Source organism: Centroberyx affinis, unplaced genomic scaffold, assembly GCF_046629955.1.
Source record: "Centroberyx affinis isolate AG114_WGS23_722 - 3 ecotype Tasmania unplaced genomic scaffold, CSIRO-AGI_Caff_v1 ptg000111l_1, whole genome shotgun sequence".
NCBI lineage: Eukaryota > Metazoa > Chordata > Actinopteri > Beryciformes > Berycidae > Centroberyx > Centroberyx affinis.
This window is the reverse complement of record NW_027278813.1, coordinates 355,036-376,168: the sequence shown is the minus strand read 5'-3', so window position 1 is coordinate 376,168 and position 21,133 is coordinate 355,036. Positions and strand designations below refer to the sequence as shown.

At 40.2% G+C, this 21,133-nt stretch overlaps 1 protein-coding gene across 1 annotated transcript in view; it reads right to left on the bottom strand.

Annotated features, from left to right (window-relative positions):
- The window catches only part of LOC139649815 (thromboxane-A synthase-like), a 32,691-nt gene extending 22,579 nt beyond the window's left edge, over positions 1-10,112 (bottom strand). The window contains exons 1-3 of the mRNA XM_071526321.1: positions 10,012-10,112; positions 4,960-5,053; positions 2,452-2,504 (exon numbers count right to left, since the gene is read on the bottom strand). Of these exons, the coding sequence (XP_071382422.1) occupies positions 2,452-2,504; positions 4,960-5,053; positions 10,012-10,112 (248 nt within the window). The remainder of the gene's footprint in view (positions 1-2,451; positions 2,505-4,959; positions 5,054-10,011) is intronic.
- Between the last annotated feature and the right edge of the window lie 11,021 nt (positions 10,113-21,133).

Below are 21,133 nucleotides of genomic sequence, written 5' to 3'. Positions count from 1 at the left end.
TACCACAAATATGACCATTCCAACCTATCAAATGCTTTGTCGGCATTGACTGAGAGTATAGCACATGGGGATATTATATTAGATGATAGGTGTATGATATGTAGTAACTGACGTATATTGTCTGAAGCTAATCTATGCTTAACAAATCTTGTTTGATCAGGATCAACCAAAGATGGACGAGACGTTGTGCTATAACTCCAGCACACAATTTAACATCAGAATTTATTAAACATAAAGGTCTAAAACTTGAACATAATTTTGAGTCTTTGCCTTTCTTGTGTAATAAAGAGATAATAGCAGTATTAATGTCTTTGTTCAGCCTCCAAAGGGGATAAGTGGGGAAGATTCAGGCCTGTGAAAAATTTCTCTAGTTGTAAATGAGGGATTAATACTAGATGTATATAACCTACTGTAAAATTGTTGGAATTCTGAATTTATAAGGGAGGGATCATACAGAAGGGTACCAGCTTCATTCATGATTGAGGAAATTACAGCCAATCCTTCATTATAATATTGGCTTACTTCCATCAAGATAATTATTCTCTTTGACCCTATGCACAAGAAATTCTGAATGCTTCATAATAAGAGCGTTAGGCTCTATCTTGATCTTAATTAACTGTCTTTCTCTCTCTGAATTGAAACTGAATTCTGCTGTTCTCTGATTAATATAGACTGCCTAAATTCTAAATCTGATATATCTTTATGTTGGATTCTATTATATAACCTTTAATAGCATTCCACATATATCTCACATCAGTCACTGAATCCTTATTGAAGGATATTAATTCCTGTAGTCCTGATTTAAATTGCTCAGAGAATTGTGGATTTTGTAATAACGCCAGGTTTCACGAAGTGCAGTTATCCTAGGGATGTTAAAATAAAATCTATCCTAGAATATGTTTGATGTCTGGCTGAGAAAAAAGTGCTCTATTTTTAAAAGGATTTTTAGACCTCCAAACATCAGTTAATGTATAGTTTAGGGATAAATTATATAATGCTATATTAGAGAGGGGGTTGTTAACAGTGTTCTTAGATCTATCTAACAACGGATCAAATACTGCATTAAAATCCCCACCAAGAATAATTTGGTAACCAATCATGTTGGCCATAAAATTTGATAAGGATTCATAAAACAAAGGTTCATTGGGAATTGGGAGAATACCCATTCACCAAAGCTATTTCTTTTTTACCACAAAAAATTCCCTTTAAATATGCTATACGCCCTTCATGGTCGGAGCCTTTATCCACAATATGGAACTTGAGCCCTTTACGCAAAATTATAGCAGCACCCTTGGATTTGTTATAGGCAGATGCAAACGCAGCCACATTGTAATTGCAGTTGGCAATTCTATATATATCTTGTTTTATAACAAGTGTTTCTTGAAGTAATGCAATGTCTGCTATTTTTCTGCCAATAACATCAAGACAGCCAGTGATCTTTAATACTTTTCTAACATTATGTACTCCAATTGGAACCTATTCCACCCCCCATTTGCCACTACACCCCAGCCTTCCCCCACAAAACCCTCCCATCCCAGAAAGGGTGAAAACTGATCACAATAACACAGACAAAGAAACATTAGACGTATAATTCCCTTTCTTTGACCACTCTTTCTCCACACAATAAAGTGGAGCTGCGACAGCATAAACAGACCACTCTTGCCTGCAACCCCCTGTAAAGTTTAGCCTGACTGATGGCATATAGCCTACCAACAAGGTGCATAAGCCCCCCTATCGATGAGGCATAATGTTTCTAACCTTCGCACCCTCAGATAGTCCGGTATTCATTGATGCACATAAGATCAGTCTATGTAATGATCAGGGTATACTAACAGTTCTTAACTAATAGACAGATACAGCCAAGGAGGCCTACCTGATCATAAGTTCCGTTGATGTGCAACATGGACTCCTGAGAATTATTCCAGAGGTTGTTTTATAGTCTCGTAGAAGTTCATGGCATCCACGGCTTTGGTGAAGGTGTGAGTCTCTTTGTTGAAGGTGACGAGCAGCTTCGCCGGGTATACTACTCCATATTTCAGGTTGGTTTTACGCAGCAAGCCCCTGGTTTCATTGAACTCGACTTGTTGCTGGCGTAACTCTGCGCCCATATGCTCATCTTCTGTCCCGAGTGTTTTTTTTGCCAGCAAATCGTTCTTAGCTTGCAGTAGTTTGTAGTCTTTCTCTAGCTGATCCACATGTGCATCCGTCACCTGAGCTGACTCTTCCAGCGTCTTCACTTTTGAGACAGTCCTTAAGCGACTCCTCGCAACTTTGAAACGTTTATTTATGATAACATTTCACTATTTCTTTGTTTATTTTAATTTGTCCTGAATATTCCTCCACTGTCGCCTAGCATTATGTATTCATCTCACAACACATTGTGGGAGAATTTAAATCAATAAGATGCTGTTTAGACATTGTGCTTGATGTAGAAAGTTCTCATTTACTTACCCACACACTCTGCCGTATGTCTTTATGAGATCAATGGTAGGGTGGAAAAAGCCCTGACAAGAAAGTTAAAGAACAACATCAGGAAGGACTGTAGCAATGACTGCAACATTGGATAAGCAAAAAAAAAAAAAAACATCATCAGAAAGGAATCTTAGAATCGACTGTGTGAAGAAGACACATTAGAATGAAATAATTCCCTGTTGGAGACAGATTGATATTTGGTCAATAGGCACAGCCCATTGTCTTATTGTAAATTGCAGAGCAGCTAGCAGTATGAGAGAATCTGGAACAAGGTGACAGCTGAATTGACACAGAGAAGAGAACAAAACAAGTAACTCAGTGTGTGTGTGTGTGTGTGTGTGTGTGTGTGTGTGTGTGTGTGTGTGTGTGTGCGCGCGCTCGTGTACACATGCACAGTCTCACATGAAGCACATTTGTGAGTGCATGGGTATGTTTATGTGTACATGTGTGTACATGTCTTGTAGGTCAATGAAAAAATAAAATTGAACTGTTAAGTAAAAATGAATTGTGTCCCTTTTGAGACAAATGGGTAATTACTTCTGCCAACTTCATCCAGCTCAGATTAAACTGTGTGTGCCTGTCATTTGATTGTGCGCTTGTTTAATGTGGCCCGGCTTCCCGGTTGAGTGGAGTTTTCCCTTTTTAAGCACTGTGATTGGCCCGAAGGTCCAAACACCGCCTAGCCAGAAAACTCATAAAATGAACGGAGCCAGTTTAAGCTCTATAACAGGTACAACCACCATACTGCTCTGTATTTATTTTTTCAGAACTGGAACGCGCGTTATGTCGTCAAATTCACTCCTGGAATGGTGTACCGGTGTGTTCCGGCCCAATGACCCCCTGATATAGCCTAGATTTTTTTCCTCTGTCAAGAGATTCGGGGCTAGTCAAAAAACATTACCAGCTAAAGCCCCAGAAGCCCGATGCTGATGACGCCACTGGTCGGAGCAATGCTCGGCCAGTGCGAAACATTTATTGGTTAAATTACCTATTCCACCAACATCACATACCACAGGTAATAACGTTACATTATGGTTTGCAGGACAGCAGAAGATGTGGATGTCTCTAAATTGACAGCAAAGAGTGTGACTCTGTGTGAGATCCAATATGACACCATCAGTGTATGAGACTGAATGTGGCATTTAGCCTTAGTACCTCGGCCAGACCAGATTTCGATACCACTCAAGGTTGCAAAATCTAGTTAACATTTTTTAAAAGGTATATGTCCGTAGATGATATTTTGGTATGATAACCATTGCTAAATGGCAGCTTTGTCACAGTATTCAGCTCATGAAGTTAACCACCCCCCACAATAAATTGGATTTTAGGAGCTTGTGCATATGCTATTTTAGGCTCATTTTCAGGACCTTTATTAATGTTTTATAAGAATATGTTTGATATAATTTTAAAGGGTAGCTTTAGCTTTCAGTAAATCCCAGCTGTGAGTCTGTCTGATAAATAAAGAGGTTGCGTGGGCTCTTCAAAGTGTCAACAATACTTCAATTGAACAACAGACCAGAAGGAACAAGTGGGAGAGGGAGGGAACCTGGTCAAAAAAGAAGATAAGGGGAAAACTCAAGAGAAGAAGAATGCACTGCAAAAATATCCATTATGAAGTCTTAACATATTATTTTTCATGAAAGAAGTGGAAGAATTGTCAGTGGGGGTAAGAGCATTTCACTTGTTACCAATGCACATCAACTTGAACAAGAATTTCCTTTAATCAAGTGCCGTTTTCCTGATACTGACACAAGCATAAGCATCTCACTGCACTGGCAGAATTTTTCACTTTAAGATAAATAAGGTTTTAGAGCATGCTTTGACAGGGGGGTCGCACCCACTGTGCCTGGCCGACTGAGTATTGATCCCCATCAGGATCTGCCCTGCAGAGACACATCTACATGCTCTCTAATGTTATACGACAACATAGAATAAGAGTAGGCTACATAGCCTTCTTAACTAAAGACTGGTTATCCTTCATTTTTGCCTTTTTAATTTTTCAAAGCTGCCGTGATAACAGCGTGGAAGTTATTCATAGGAATACAGATATATTTTGTATATTCAAGTAGTAAACTGATAATCCCTTCAGTGAAACACGTCATTGAAAAACCTTGGTGTCTTTTTTTGTCACCATGGCAGAATTGAGGTTGAGATAAAACGTCATTAATTCAGCAATGTTAAAACACACCCACTTTCCTTTTCTTCTTTTTACATATTCATACTAACTTGTGAGCCTTCTTTAATGAACAAATCTAATGAAGTGCAGTAATACTGTATGTTGGAAGCAAGATTTCTCTCATCGTAGGGGGTAACATGTCTCTGTGTGTGAGAGTGTGTTTGATACAAGGTCTGAAGTGGTTTTGACATGGGTGAAATGCTTTGCTAAGGACAAAAGACTAGAAAACCAAAGGAAAATCTCACAAATTGGATGGAAAATGCACAGCAGATGTTAGAGATTATATCAAACGTTCCACAGTCATGTCTTACCTGGTGAAACAGCAAAGCGTTGCCCAAGAACGGTGATGGCTTGGGATGTTTGATTCCACATTGAGAGAGGACCGAATAGGGGAAGACTGAATACCTAGGAGAGAGAAAGAATGCAAAGGTGGTAAGTTAAATCAAGGTTAGAGTTTGAATAGATTGATATTTATGTATCTACACTGCTCTTTGAGTTCCAGTCTGGATTCAGAAAATCCTACTCTAATATTTGTTTGCTTTATCTAACTGCTCATATGTATAGAGAAATAGATGAAAAACTATGTGGAATGGTTTTGTTAGACCTTCAAAAGGCATTCAACACAGTAGATCACTCTATTCTTCAATTCTGAAATTGAAGGCTTTGGGTTTTAAGGATTCAGCTATTAGCTGGGTAAGCTCTTACCCGAATGGCCGAGAACAGATGATGGAAGCAAGTGGGTGCTGTCTGAACCCAAAACTTTGTTCTGTGGAGTCCCTCAAGGGAGCATTCTTGGTCCACTGTTATTATGTTAATGATATGAAAACTGCATGTTCTTGCGGCCTCTTTCTTTATACTGGTGATTCTGCATTACATTTTTCCCACAAAGACAAAAGGGTGATAGAAGATACTTGAGTTCAAAACTCAATTAAACTAAAGTCAGAAGATGGTTAAGTGACAATTAGCTGTCTCTTCACCCTAGGAAGACTGAGTCTTATTTGGATCTATCAATTTCAATGAGAGCTAAGAAGGTGTTGGTAAGTTTTCTTGGTTGTAGTTTAGATAACACTTTCTGGAGTGAGTGTGGCACAGAAAGTGCTTTCCAAGATCAATAACCGGAGTCGCTTTTTAGCCAGAACTCGTGATGGGCGGACTCGAAACAGCATTTTGAAACTCTTTGACACTTTTGCAACACTTCGGGGTGTGTATCAAAGTGGCCAAGTCACATGATTTCAGCAAGCACCGCATTGTTTCGAAACGTGTCAAAGTTTTGGTGATTGGGTGTGAGGGGGTCAAGCCCAAAGTGAACCTGTGTCAAATTTATGGCAACTATACTGATCTCGAATCAGTTGTCATAAATTAGGCTCATACTAACTGACTGATTCAAATGAGATTTGGCTGATCTGCAGTCAGTGATTCCAGGTTTCCTGCAAATCACCTGATGTGTCTTTCCGCTAATATTTCCAATAAAAACAAATAAACATGGCCAAATGTCTTCCCGTTGTATTTGCACGCATTTAACCAGCAGATGTCACCAGCGTGCGGTGTGTCAAGTGTTTTGAAACAGTGAATCATTTTCTGAAGCAATTGGTTCAAAGCTTCAGAAAGCCTTGTTTCTCCCATTACTACATAATACCAAGTCTGTTCTTAAATTTGAGCTATCTTTCTTTGAGCTGACTTTCCCTAAATCCACTGCACTATTAACCAATCTCGCCTTGCCCCTAGCCCCACCCCTAGCTGCCCTACGACCTGCCTGCCTAAAATGGCTTCCCTCCTGGTCTTTTCTCCCTCTCTGACAAACTTAATCTTACTACCCTCTTTCCTATCAGGCAATGAATTTATTTCTAATCGCTTATCCTCAGTTGCTGCTGCTAGGCACCTAAGCACTTGATTATGTCTCCAGGTGTATCTTCCCTGAGACACACTTGTTTTACAACCTGATAGTATATGCCTAAGTGTAGCTATGCCTGAACACCGTGAGCAGGCAGAATCCTCACCTACCCATTGGCTAAGATTTTGGGGAGAGGGTAACACATGATAAGTAGCACCTATGTTGACTTTTATGCAGTTTGCCTCCATCCCCCATAGCTCTCTCCAGCTGAGTTTCTTCTTCTCTACACTCTCCCACTTCATCCACTGGCCCTGCTTTGCCTGAGACACTGCCTTGGCATACCTTGCTGACTCCTGTTGATGTGTTTGATCTACAACCATCTTTCTCTTCTCTGATGAAGTTGCCTTACTCCATAACAGTTGCCCTATTCCCAGGTCTAAGCCCCCCCGCCCTTGTTGCACCTGCCCTACAATATCCCTGTTGTCTTAGTGCTGACTGTGCCTGTTGCACTGCCTCTCTTGGGTTCCATTTCCGCCCTGCTAACACAGGAGGTGCTGCACTCCTGACTATTGGATCCTTAGATTCTGTCAGTGTCAACTCCAATCTTACCATTGCACATTTAAACTCCTCTGCTAGGCTAGATATGGGTAGTTCCAGAATTCCTTTCCCATACAAAGCTACACTACTAAGACAGCGTGGAACTCCGAGCCATTTCCTGACATATGAGCTGACCGGTCTCTCCAACTTCTCAACCCTTGACAGTGGTATCTCATATACTGTCAGGGGCCACATTAGCCGAGGCAATAGGCCAAACTGCAAACACCACAACTTTAGCTTGCCTGGTAACCTTGATCTCCCTGTGTCCTGAATACCTCCAACCAGCTGCTCTCGTATCTCCTGAACCTGCTCCTTATCACTCAGATTTGTATCATACCACCTTCCTAGGCTTTGACAGGATTCTCTAGAACTGTCGGTATAGCTTCCTCGTCTATGTAAAACCTTTTGCCTGCTAGCTTCCCCTTAACAATGGATATGCTCCTTGACTTACTTGGTTTAACTTTCATCCTAGCCCAATTCAGGTTATCATTCAATTTATTCAGCAACCTTTTTGTAAAAGGAGCTGTAGTCGTTACCGTAGTCATATCATCCATATATTCCCTAATAGGTGGGAGGCGCAGCCCTCCCTGCTGCCTTTCCCCACCTAGTACCCACTTTGACCCACTTTTGATGCCCTAATAACTACCTCCATTTTTACTTGGATAGATTATCAACTGCATTATAAGTTTCACACTTTTCACAAGTTTTACTTTGGAATTTCCTGGCTTTTCGAAAGTGATTGGTCAGCACAGCGAATTACTCGTGTCCCTTAGAAAATGAATGATGGCAGAATTGGTCGGCAGCCAATCCGCATTCAGCGGGCCATTGGCGTAAAAGATAAGGAGCACAAGCCTGTGACTCACGCTGCGCGTCCATTCCGCAGCCGTGGCGATAGGCGCATCTGTGTGGCCAACCGTGGTGGACCGCCAAGGCAGGATATAGATATTGGGGAAGACTGGCAGATCATAGATGAAAATGGATGGTCAAATCAAGTTATACTCTATTTCTGTATATGGGGAAAACAGGGTGCCGGAATGCCGTTCCGGATCGTTCCGGTCTAATTTAGCCCCTGGGCTACGCCTGTCTTTAAAAAAGACAAATATTTAAGCACCTTAATTTTTCGATTAATGAGCTGAATATTTAATATCCCAGCTTCATCCATGGCTCTATGCTCCAAAAAACGAGAGCCTATGGTTATTTGATTTAATTTTGGTTTGCTGTTAAATATTGTTTTATCATTAGGCTATTCCTGTTAGAGGCACGTAGCCTGTTCAGCTAAATTGTTGCCTCTTTATTTGTAGAGAAATTGAATTGAACGATGATGTAGCCGTGAGAAGAATTTGAATGGGCACTGTGGGTGCCCTGCAGCCACGGCCAACAATACAGAGCACGGGTTTTTTATTCCTGCTTCTCAGCCAGGGACTGTTTTACACCTGGGATGACAAGTGAATGCAATGAGCTAGCTGGTGGGAAAGAGTACCAGCACTCTGGCTTTGCAGGGGCCTCATACATGAAACATGTGTACAATAAGATGAACGTTTCCATGAAAACATTTCAGCATTTCTTACCTGAATTTGTTGGTACGAATACAATTATATACAAATTATATACAATTGGAAACACTTGTTAACTGATTGATAAAGTGATTTATTATGATATAAAGACCGCAGCATATTTGCTGTTATTGGAGCAGATTTCCATGCTATTGCTGGCCTGCCAAACATAGGAGCAATAGACTGTGTGCATCACAGAATCGTCTCCAAGCACAGTTCCCCATTTAAATCACAAACAATACCACTCTATAAACATTCATTTAATCTGTGATGCCAACATAAACCTCCTAAATGTGGTTTCCCGCTGGCCAGGAGAGATCCCCCGCTCACTGGTGCTACAGAATAGTAGAGTGGCCGTGCGTCTTGACCATGGTGCATTGGACTGAATTGAAGTTAAATTAACCAGAGTCTCAAGGCAAACTAGTTTGTCTCTAGGTGATAGAGGTTATGCCTTGACCCAATACCGGAGTGGGTAATCAGGAGAAACAGGAAGATTCCCGGTGGGTTGCTGGTGTTGTAGGGCCGATGACGGAGCCAGTCTATTTCTCTTTCATAGCATAGGTCAGGTCTTGCATTGCCATTATGAAGTGAGCAAATAGAAAGCAGGTATGTGTCTGTGTGTGTGTGTGTGTGTGTGTGTGTGTGTGTGTGTGTGTGTGTACCATTAACTATAAAAAGAAATATCAGTGATTTCATGGGAAAAAGTCATTGCAGAGTCACTGCACAAAAACTATTCAGAGAAATAGGGAATTTCCAGAACCAGAGGTCAATACGATGAGCTTCATCTTATAGGTACTTGTTCACAGTGATGTGGCATAAAAGGGCAAAATTCATAAAGCCTCTTGAAGTAGGGTCGGTCTGTGAACAGTTTTCTTTTTGATATAAGGACGATCACCACAGAGTAGATTAAGTAGATTAAGATTAAGAATAGATCAGGTATCTTTGAGATTCTCTGTGAAAACAAGTCCAGTGTTCCAAACATAATATTCTACAAGCAGAAATCATATGATTTATTTTCAATTGCAACAACTTGGCAAAGTTAGAATGAGGAAAAAGCAGACTAATCTAGTAGGCTATCACAGGTGCATTAAATTGCATGTATGTAATTAATTGTGATGTAATGTAATGTATGTAAGTAAATGTATTGGTTTTCTGGATGATGATACCTGGGATCTCCATGGATGGGTCCCTCCAGTAAAATCTGACCATTTCCAGCACTGTCTACAAGCACACATTGTCATCTCCACTCGTATTTATCAAGATCATTATCTCAGAATTAAGAGATTATTATCTCAGAATTACAAGACTGTTTCTCATAATTATGAGGAAAATATGCTTCTGTTCTCAACCTATTGAGCTCAAGGCAGAAAGAAGGGACTCACCAGTAGAGAAGAGCCAGAAAGATTAAGAAGAGGCTGAGTGACACGGACAATCCACTGGCCTTAACCTGGAAAACCTTTGGAAGGTCAATTACAGCCTCCATGATGGACAAAACACCTCTCAGTTGTGCTCCTATGAAGAGAGGAGAAGCAGAAAAAGATTAGGTCTGTGCTGAGTTGTTGATTATATGGTTATGACGCACTGATTAAGACTGCAGGTATTTTAACTGTAGACAGATTGCCTCTGGGTGAGAGAAAGAGTTTCTAAAAGTATGTCTTAAGAAAATTAATCTAAAGCACGCTATTGGTTTTAATGGTACAGTCAATGTGCCAGTTATCCAAACAGGATTTCCTTAGGCTGTAGTTCCTGATTAAGGCAAGTTGCCAGTGTAAATACTGTGCACATCTTAAACTGGGTGGGTCAGTCGCCTTAGAGCAAAACTATTTTTCCATGGAAATTTCCATTGAAAAGTCTGTGGTTTGATATATGTCAGTTAACAAGATAATAAGACACTAATTCTAATATGTAAAGTAGCCTATAATTGGCCCTGAGGGGCTAAAGGTGGAATGCAGCAGTGTACAGTTTGGGGTCTTTCATGATCCGCTCAAACTCATGACAAAGTGGACCACAACACCATAAAGTATAAACGGGTTTATTGCAAACTAAATCATAAATCACAAACCAATATGATGTAGTGTGGTCTATCAGTATAGTCAGTATGCCAGTAGGGTGTTGCATGGGTGAGAATGGATGTGGTGTGTGTTGGGCGTCAAACATAAAATACAAAGGAAAACCAAGAGCTAAACTACAAGGTGCTGTCCATGGCCATGCTGTTGTGAGACTGAGAGACCAAGCCCAAGCCCAGGGGCCTCATGGGCTTTATAGGCCTGCCCACAGGTGTGTCATTTTTGGAGTAATCACAGCCACTCCTTCCTCTCCACTGGGCCAATCTGCAGCATAGAAATGAAGCACACAGAAAAGACACCAGGGAGAGAGAAGCAGGACTGGGGAAATGACAGGGCCATGTCAAAAGGTTAGGGGTCAGTAACAACTGAGAGTGTTTTCCACTGACACAAGAAAGACAGAGGGAAAAGAGGAAGAAAGATGCTCCTTGAATTTGTCATGTACAGGCTCCTTGACTTCCCTCAAAGTTCTTTTTCAGTGTTTACATGCAGCCCAAATGAACACAATGAGATGCCTGAGATAAGAAGAGAGGAGCAGGATGTGTAATGTAGCCTACATAAAGACACCTGGAAATCTTTTGTCCCGCTATTTGTTCCTGGTAGAAATGAGACCTTGAAGAAATTGATTTGAAGAATGAGAGGGAGGAATGAAAGAAGGGGAGACTGATCGCTATATTGTTTTCATTCTGTCAGGTAGTATATAGCCACTGGGCTCACTCCACCCTTTGTAAATGATGGCTCGAATAGCACTTTTGCAGTGTGGTGTTTATTTAGTGCTCCAGAAATACCAACAAAACCAGCAGTGGAAAAAAGAGTTATTTTCAAAAATATTTACAAGATATTTACAATGCCAGCCTATTGGACTGCTATACATACAAGCTCGCCCTAGCAACAGCCAACCACAAGCCTCCTCAAGCCCTGGAAACAGGGACTTCTAAATGGTAAGCCACATCTACCAGGTGTACCAAATATAAAATACATTTATTAACTCCTAATACACTTATTAAGTGTATTGTAAAGTATTGTAAGGCATAAACTTAAGAAAAAGTACAACAAAATATACCATAGTATGCCCAATACCATGCAAGCATGCCTTTTCGTGGGAACAACATCATCTTAAGCCGTCCCGAAACAGCAACTCCGTTAAGGGAAAGCATCCAACTGGTCTACTGTATATGATCTGTCAGGTTGAAGAGTCAGTCAAACGTGTAATATGAATATGAGGAGGAAAGGGAACAAATGCAAGAAAAATGTACAAAGGCGGGAATCCGTGAATTTAATGTGAAGACAATACTGAACTTATCAAATGGCACATGTTGTTTTCTTTGAGTTAATTAAAGTGTGGAGTGAGAGCTGAAAGGAGTGAGGTGTGGACTTCAATAAGCAACCTGATGAAGGAGAAGAGGCTGGCACAGAATCCATCTGCAGAGACAACAGGGAAACAGCCACCAAAGAAGAGGAGGACGTCCGTCTTCTTACTTGGTTGAGAGGTGAGAGGTTGTTCTCACTCTCAGGGCACATCATCCAAAAAAGGGAGCTGCTTTGACCCCCGATAATGTAAACAGACTGGTCTGTCTCAGTAGCTGGCTCAATGTAAAGGAGTACAGTAGGTCCAATTGGGGTGAAAAAGATTCAACAGGATGAATTCTCAGCAGGATTTTTCTGGGGGTTTTTTTTATTTTGCATATTGGAAAGACTGTTATGGACCTTTTTGAAATTCAACAGATTTTTTTGTTGTTGCTGGTTAATTATTTTTGTTGTTAAAATGGCCTATTTTTTTTTGCCTATTTCCCTCTAAGCTGATGTAGCCTTTTTTGATGGTCTTGGTGATTTTGAAATTCAGCTGTGGCTTTTGTTATTAAGCAATAATACTTGATTTAAAATATGCTTCCTTTGTATTGATTCTACATTAATTTGGTGATTTAGTGATTAATATGGTGATTCTACGTTTACTTATCCCTGATTACAAGCTTCAGTCTTAAGGGAAAAAAGAACGATTAATAGCTATTAATCACAGCAAATTGTGCGATTGATTAGTTAATTTTTTTTTATTGATTCACAGCCCTAAAAAATACCATTGTCTATATCAAAGAGCATTTAAATACATAACAATAAACCAGAAGTCACATGATTTGAAAGTAAATCAATGCAGAGAAAAGGAGACAAAACAATCATTGTTCAAGATACGTCAATGGATACAATGAGGCCAAACAAACGTGTATATCACTGGTGCTGGTAAACATGCGTATATGTCAGTAGTGATAAAATATATAAATAAAAAAAATAAAATATAGTCACACATAGTCATTCACTTCATGACACTTCATACAACATACCATACACTTTATTACAGCTCCCTGTACTTAGTGACTCAGCGCTTTGCAAGTCTACACAGCCATTCCTGTTATTCAATGTACATCTAAGTCAGTTTTCCAGATAGTTATACTGTTGCTCCTTTATTGCAACCATTGCTGATTCATGTCTTCCATTGCTCAACTCCTGTAATTGTGGTCTAACTATCAGTATTGTGGAGGAACTTCCGGGTGACGGCCATGTGAGGAGACGTCCTTACTGAGCTCCTCGACTGAAATATTTTATTTTATAATTTTGAGCTTCTTTCTTGCCAATAATTCAGCTTATGTAGCATAGTGATAACTTGGGAATGCTGTGATGCTTTCCTGAAAACTTAGAAATTTTGAAATGCCTCGTAGTGCGAAGAATCCAGATGCTAGCTCTAGCTCTCATGCTAGCGGTGGTACACCTGCTACAACAATGGAGCCGACTGAACAAAGTGCTATCCTCCAAGCAATCGGCAACTTGAAGATGGAGTTGCTGGCTAAAATTGAAGAGAAGGCTGAAAGCCAGTCGGCTATGATAGGTAGCCAAGTGGACCAACTGAGAGAGGATCTGAAAAGAGCTAACGAGGCTGCTAAAGCCGATAGCCCGGCATTGGGGAAACGAATAGCCTCCATTGAACAAGCGGCAACTGACCATTCAGACTCCATCACTACCCTTCAACATGAGGTGTTCGAGATGAAAAAACAAGTAACCACGCTCAAAGCACGTAATGAAGAACTAGAAGCTAGATCACACCGTTGTAATCTGTGTATTACCGGTATTAAGGAGCGACGAGAGGAAGGGAAGCGCCTGGTCCAGTATATTTCTAAGATGTTACAAAATGCACTTGGCTTGGAAAACCCACCGATACTAGACCGAGCGCATCACACTCTGCGAACCCGGCCAGAAGACAACCAGCCACCCAGGGCCTTCGTCATCAGATGCCATTACTTTCAGGAGCGGGAGGCTATTATCCAAAAGGCATGACAGCAGAAACAAGTGACGACCAGTGACGGAGACAGGATCCGTATCCTACCAGACTACACCCAGGCAGTGATGGAACAACGCGCAGCATTCAACGAGGTACGGAACATGCTGAGGAGCTGTGATGGGGTGCACTTCCGCATATGGTATCCAGCGGAGCTGAATAACAGTGGATGGCGGCGTGAGCAAAAGTTTCAAGGATCCCACAACGGCTAAGGACTTCATAATGGCTAATCTGAAAAGAAAAGACTCTTAAACCCTTTGGGGAACTTTTACAGTCACCGGCGTTATTTTCCTGTTTCTCAATACAGACTCTTCTCCGACAGGAGAATTGCTTTAGCCCACCGAGCCGGTAGGTTTTTTCCAAGTTATTTGGGCAACCGGACACATTTCTGTTATGTGTTTATAAATGGAAGTGGTTAACGGTATCCTGTTTAAACCCAAGGCCAGATACAGTATGTAGACTATATTCTGTTTACTTGATTTGATACGTATGTGACGTGAAGGGGTACGGACACCAAGATTTAACCTAAATACAAACCATGCAGCAGTTAACCCCCATGTTTTATTTTTTCAGTTGTAGGCCTAGGTGAGGTATTACAGTAAGCTATGGTCATTACGTTTTTCTCTTTTGAAGGAAGTAAGCTATTGATTTTTAAACTTTATATAGTTCTAGGAGAGGCTCAGACTCATTAGTGAGGTATTATGCAGTACAGTAGTGAGCAGTTAGGAGCCAGGGCAGCCTCTCATTTGGGGAGTGGCCTGCAGGGGGCGTTATCTATCCAAGTTTGGGTATATGTATATGTGTGTTATGTTAAGGTTCTGTTTTGTACTTTGTTTTCTCTTTTTTTGGTTTTCATTTGATTGCTACTTCAAAGTTCTTACAGGAGATCGCCAACATTTTTTTTCCAAACAATCCAAATTAACTAGAAACTTAAGTATTAGATTTTTTGATCATGGCATACTCTAGTACTGGTGGGAAGGGACAGCCTCAGACTAAATTTATTGCTGGAATACTCGCGGACTTAACCATCCAGTGAAGCGAAATAAAGTGTTTTCACACTTAATTATACTGAAAACTGATATTGCATACTTGCAGGAAACACACTTGCTGATTAAAGATCATGCTAGACTCAAGAGAGGAGGGGTTTCACAGATATTTCATTCAAATTTCGATGCAAAATGTCATGGGACAGCAATACTCATTCATAGGGATGTCCAGTTTTTAGTTTCAAGAGTTATCTCAGATAATAATGGCAGATACATAATTGTACACGGAAAACTATTCAATTTACCTGTTGTGTTGGTGAACCTATATGCTCCCAACTGGGATAATGCTCAATTTTTCAAAGACTTTTTTTCATTATTGCCAGACTTAAATACCCACCATTTAATACTTGGGGGGGGACTTTAATTGTGTCCTACACCCCACTCTCGACCGCTCCAGAGGCACAACTGGAATCTTAAGCAAGTCAGCACAGTGTATCAACTCTTTTCTTGAGATGTATGGAATAACTGATCCTTGGAGATTTAAAAATCCCGCAACTAGACAGTATACATTTTTTTCACCTGCCCACCAATCCTACTCCAGGATAGAATTTTTTCTCCTGGGCAAAAAACTGCTTCCTTTGTTGACATCTAGTGGATGTGGGGATATCATCATATCAGACCATAGTCCAGTGGAAATGTCATTACGATTCCCTGAAACTGAACCTGCGTATCGCTCATGGAGACTTAACCCGCGATTGCTAAATAATGAAGATTTTGTCTCCTTCATATCTAACCAAATACATTTTTTTTGGAGACAAATCAGACACCTAGTACAACCAAGTGCATTCTATGGGAAACTATGAAGGCCTACTTGACGGGGCAGGTGATATCATACAACGCTGGCATGAACAAAAGGAGGACAAAGCGTACTGATGAGTTAATTTCTTTGATAAGTGAGCTCGATAAAAAAATATGCGACCACGCCCTCTACTGACCTCTATAGGGAGAGAGTTAAATTACAAACTGAATTTGATTTACTAACTACAGAGTTGGCTGAAGAGTTACACTTAAGGGCTCGTCAAAAACACAAGAACATGGGGAACGAGCTAGCAAGCTACTTTCTCATCAAATTGAAACTGCCGAGGGAGTGACAACTATTGATCAGAGAGCAATCAATGATCAGTTTAAGACATTTTATAAGGCTCTTTATTCATCTGAATCTGGTGACAAAATTAAAACAGACCAATTTTTTGAAAAAAATTAAATACCCATTCTTAATGTTGATGATAAACGAGAGTTAGATGAGGCTATATCAACAGCCGAAATAGATCAGGCAATTAAAAAGATGAAAAGTGGCAAATCCCCGGGGCCTGATGGGTTCCCCATCAAATTCTTTAAGAAATTCTCTACTAAGCTGGTACCACTCCTATGTGAGGTGTATAATGAAGCATTTGAACAGAAATCACTACCTCCTACGATAACTGAAGCTGTGATCTCAGTGCTTCTTAAAAAAGATAAGAACCTATTAAAATGTGAATCCTTCAGGCCGGTCAGTCTGTTATGCAATTGCTAAAAGATTTTAACAAAGGTGCTGGCCACTAGATTGGATTCAGTCATGCATAAGATTATACACGCTGATCAATCCGGCTTCATTTCAGGGAGACAGATGTCTGGAAATTTGCGGCGCCTGTTTAATGTACTTTACTCTCCTCACTCACCGACATCAGCAGAGGTTCTGATCTCTTTAGATGCCCATAAGGCATTTGATCGCATAGAATATGACTATTTATTTACAACTCTAGAGAAATTTGGATTTGGAGCCTCCTTTTGTTGATGGATAAGGGTGTTGTACTCCTCACAGAGGGCCGCTGTCCACACAAATAAGTTGTTATCCCAGATATCGCCCTCGAACCGCTGGCAATCATGCTCTGAGACACCACACAGCTGGCTGGCATTGGTAGGGGTGGGCAGATCCATAAGCTCTCACTATATGCAGATGATCTCATTCTGTATTTGTCAGATCCTGATATTTCTATTTCTGTGACGTTAAGTGTTATTTCAGAATTTGGGAAAATATCTGGTTATAAGATAAATTTAACCAAAAGTCTGTTATTCCCAATTAATGAAAAGGCTTGACTACTTTCATATGAAACTTATCCATTTAAAGTGACTCAAGACAGTTTTACTCATCTCTGGGTCTCAGTCACACGCAAGTATGGGGATTTATTTAGACATAACTTTAAGCCTGCACTGGAGAGTGCTAAATTAGATCTTACTCGCTGGTCTGCACTCCCCATCACTGGCCGGGAGAATAAATTCTGTTAAGATGGCAATTTTGCCCAGATTCTTGTTTTTGTTTCAGACAATTCCTGTCTCTCTTTCTAAATCATATTTCAAGGAGTTGGACAAATGTATAAGTACTTTCATTTGGAATAAGAGTATTCCCAGGATAAGGAAAGCTTTTCTACAACGTTATAAAGAGGATGGTGGCTTGGCGTTGCCAAATTTCATCTATTATTACTGGGCAGCCAACATTCACAAAATGGCCTATTGGGTTTCTGTGTACTGTGAGGGAGATGGACCAGTTTGGACTCACATGGAGCAATATTTTAGTAATCCGGTGTCCTTTGCCTCTTTGGTATGCGCTCCACTTCCATTAAAGCAGCCAGGATTACAGGGCAACGTCATTATAAAGGGCTCATTGAAGATATGGGCCCAATTTAGGAATCATTTTGGATTCAATCAGGCTTTGCCAATCATGGCTAACTCATTATTTACACCTTCACTCATGGATACAGTGTTCCAATTGTGGTTTAGACGGGGGTTGAAATGTGTGAATGACCTGTTAAAAAATCACATTACATATTTACTTACATATTTTTTCCACTCCACCTTTATATTTTTTTGCTGTTGGTAGGCCTATTTTAACGACTGTACCAAAACTATCATCTAACATCTATCACTTCACACTGTTAGCTATAGTGTGTTAGTTATTTTCGATTAATTTCCACGTTGACTTCAACCATGGGCCGGTCCAACGTTGGGAGGGGCTGCTATGCTATCAACCCATACCTGTCTTAATATCACACTGCTGTCAGTCAAAGATGTAGTGTATTTTTCAACACACAGGTTGAAACATTTGCAGTTATTGATGATAGCAATCACATAATGAAGCCTTGCTTCACCCTGTAGAAGATAATGATAATACAGATTGGCTTCAATCAACAATAGAACAAAATTGGATGAGTGGCTAACATGGGGAAAATATATGTTGACCTACAGTACCATGTGACTAGCCAGCTCTGTAGGAATGGGGAGCCAAGGAGGTTTTATAATGGCAGCAGGAGTTTGTCGCAGACAGAGAGAGGGGCATTCAGTCGTAAGATTTGTAATTTATAGCAATTTTTTGTTTCTACCAAACATATGGACTTAGATAATACTAAATAAAACTCATTATTAACACTTTTGAGTAGAGTAGGACAAAATTAGTTGGAAACTCCTGATTCCAGGAGGAATTAACACTGTGGGTCTGCTGGTCAGACACAATGAGCACATGAGGAGGATGAATGCGTTTAACAATTTATTGCAGGACATGAAGTTGATATGACAGGATGTTTGGTTCTTGATATTACTTGATTGGTTTTCTAAAACAGACATAGGAAATATTATTTCTAGTAGTCATCAACACAATAGAATTTAAAAGATAAACTTAACGTGAACATTCCAACATCCACACAGGCATGTTTACTAAAATAAAGGGATAACTGAATTCAATTAGGAATCATGGTCATAGATTACATAATAAAGAATAACAAAGTCTGCTGAATTAAAGATGAACAACAGAGTTTTCCATGTAAACAATGTGGATTTGTTTATATTCATAATTTCACTCATACAGACATGGAGTATGTTGTTAGAACTCAATGCCTATGTTGAATACATTTTTTCTTAATGTTTCTCTTAATTGTCTTAATTTTCAATGTTTACAAGCCTACAATGTTTACATCTGGATCTCAGTGCAGCTGCTTGGAGAGGAAGCTCCCACCCCTTTGATTGACGCTCTTGTTGCAGGCATTCCAGGTAACCATAGCTACTTCACCCATCAGCACATCATCTACTAGAATTTCCAGCTCAATACAGGATTGTAACACAAGTAATAGCTAGACATAGCTACTGTAGACTAGCCAGCAAGCTAGTCCATTACCATTTGAGTAAGAAGAAAGCTACTGCATCAGTACGAAATGCTTTCTCTAACTTCACTTTTCTTCACCGATCAAATGCTTCTCCAGTATTAATACTGCAAGTTTAATATGGTGTCTCCTTTTATCCACAAGTTTTCTCCACTCAATGATCAGAATTTTGTTACTTTGCTCTCCCAAACTCAGTTGTGTCTCTTATCTCTTTCTTCTACCATCGTGGTTGAGTGAGCAGAGAGCAAAAACAACCTGGAATGGTGCCCTAAGCCCCTCCCTCTCCACACAATATTGTCTACTATGTCACCTCCATGCTCGTGGCATGCTTGTTTGTCATGTTTTTGTTTTTGTTGTTGTTCAGGGACCCACTTTGCTTACTAGTGCCAGTAGTTGCCAAAAACTCCCTTGGTCATCTTTAAACAAACAGAAAATTCTAAATATCACCTTATATGCTAACCCTAACCCAAATTTTAACTAACCAAATCCAGAATGATGAGAAATCTTATGATAAATATTTAAAGGTGATAAAGTATACGTCACTGGAAATTATAAGGCCGATAATTTAACAAAATTGATCACCATGAACAAACATTAAAAAGCTACATTTAACAAATAACATGCAAGTTTTCAGGTGTTTTGCTACTATAATACCTTAAAGAAAGTGTAGTAAAGAAAACTGAGCAACTCTATGTCAAATCCAACATAGGTACCTTTTGTCATTTGAGTCCCTGCCCCTGAAGAAAGCTCTGCACATCCCTGCCCCAGAGGCAACCATGGAAATCATAAAAGAGATTAATATAAAATATTCAATAATAACAATTCTACACTCCCATAAAGTTTGAGGGCTGTTGCGGTGAAGTGGACACAGGATGGATAGATGGTTGCTCTGTTGATACTGATAGCTGATTAGCTTGACATTCATGGCTAGGTTATTTGAGAAATTATTTGAAAAGTCTCAGGCCTAATGCTAGGAAATAGCATTGAAGATTACAGCCTATTTGGTTATGCGTTGTGGAGAGCAGTGTATCACGATGCACACAGCACAGGAGACCAACCTGGCACTGCAGGTGCACAGTGAATACAGATGGTAAGTTTGGCACAGCTATTTCTTGCACTGTAGTGTCTCTGTTAGTCTTAGATCTACCTCTAGGAGCCTTTGGTTCATCATCTGATCAGATGAGGATTTTTCATTGCAGCAACCAACTGTAATTACCTAGCAACCACCTACTAATATCCTAGGAACCACTAGTAATTGCCTAGCAACCACCTAGTAACACCATAGAAACCAGTAGTGATCACCTAGCAACCATCTAGTAACACCATAGCAAACCTAGTAATCACCTCACAACTTCCAGTTAAGACACTAGCAACCAACTAGCCCTGTTGGGACTGACACTAAGAGGCGTAGAAGAGTGGCAGTCAGTTTTAAGACATCCATATGAACAACTAGGACAAGCCACACAAAGGTGAGATTAATCAACTAGCAACCACCTTGTAATGCCTTAGCAACCCCTAGTAATTGCATAGCAACCACCGAAAACACCCTAGCAACCATAACAACCACAACACTCTAGCAACCACTAGTAATCACCTAGCAACAACCTAATAACACCCAGGCAACCACTACTAATCACCTAGCATCCACCTAGTAACACCCTAGCAACAACTAATCATCACCTAGCAACCAACTAGTAACACCTTAGCAACCAATTGCAAATCTCCTAGCAACCCTCTAGCAACCACTAGTAATTGCCTAGCAACCACCTAGTGACGCCATAGACACCATTAGTACCCACCTAGCAACCAGCTTGTAACACCCTAGCAACTACTGGAGATCACTTACCAAGAGTGAGACTCTTGCAAACACCAAGGAACACCTTAGCAGCCACTTGTAATTAGAGCTGCAACGATTAATCAATTAGTTGTCAACTATTAAA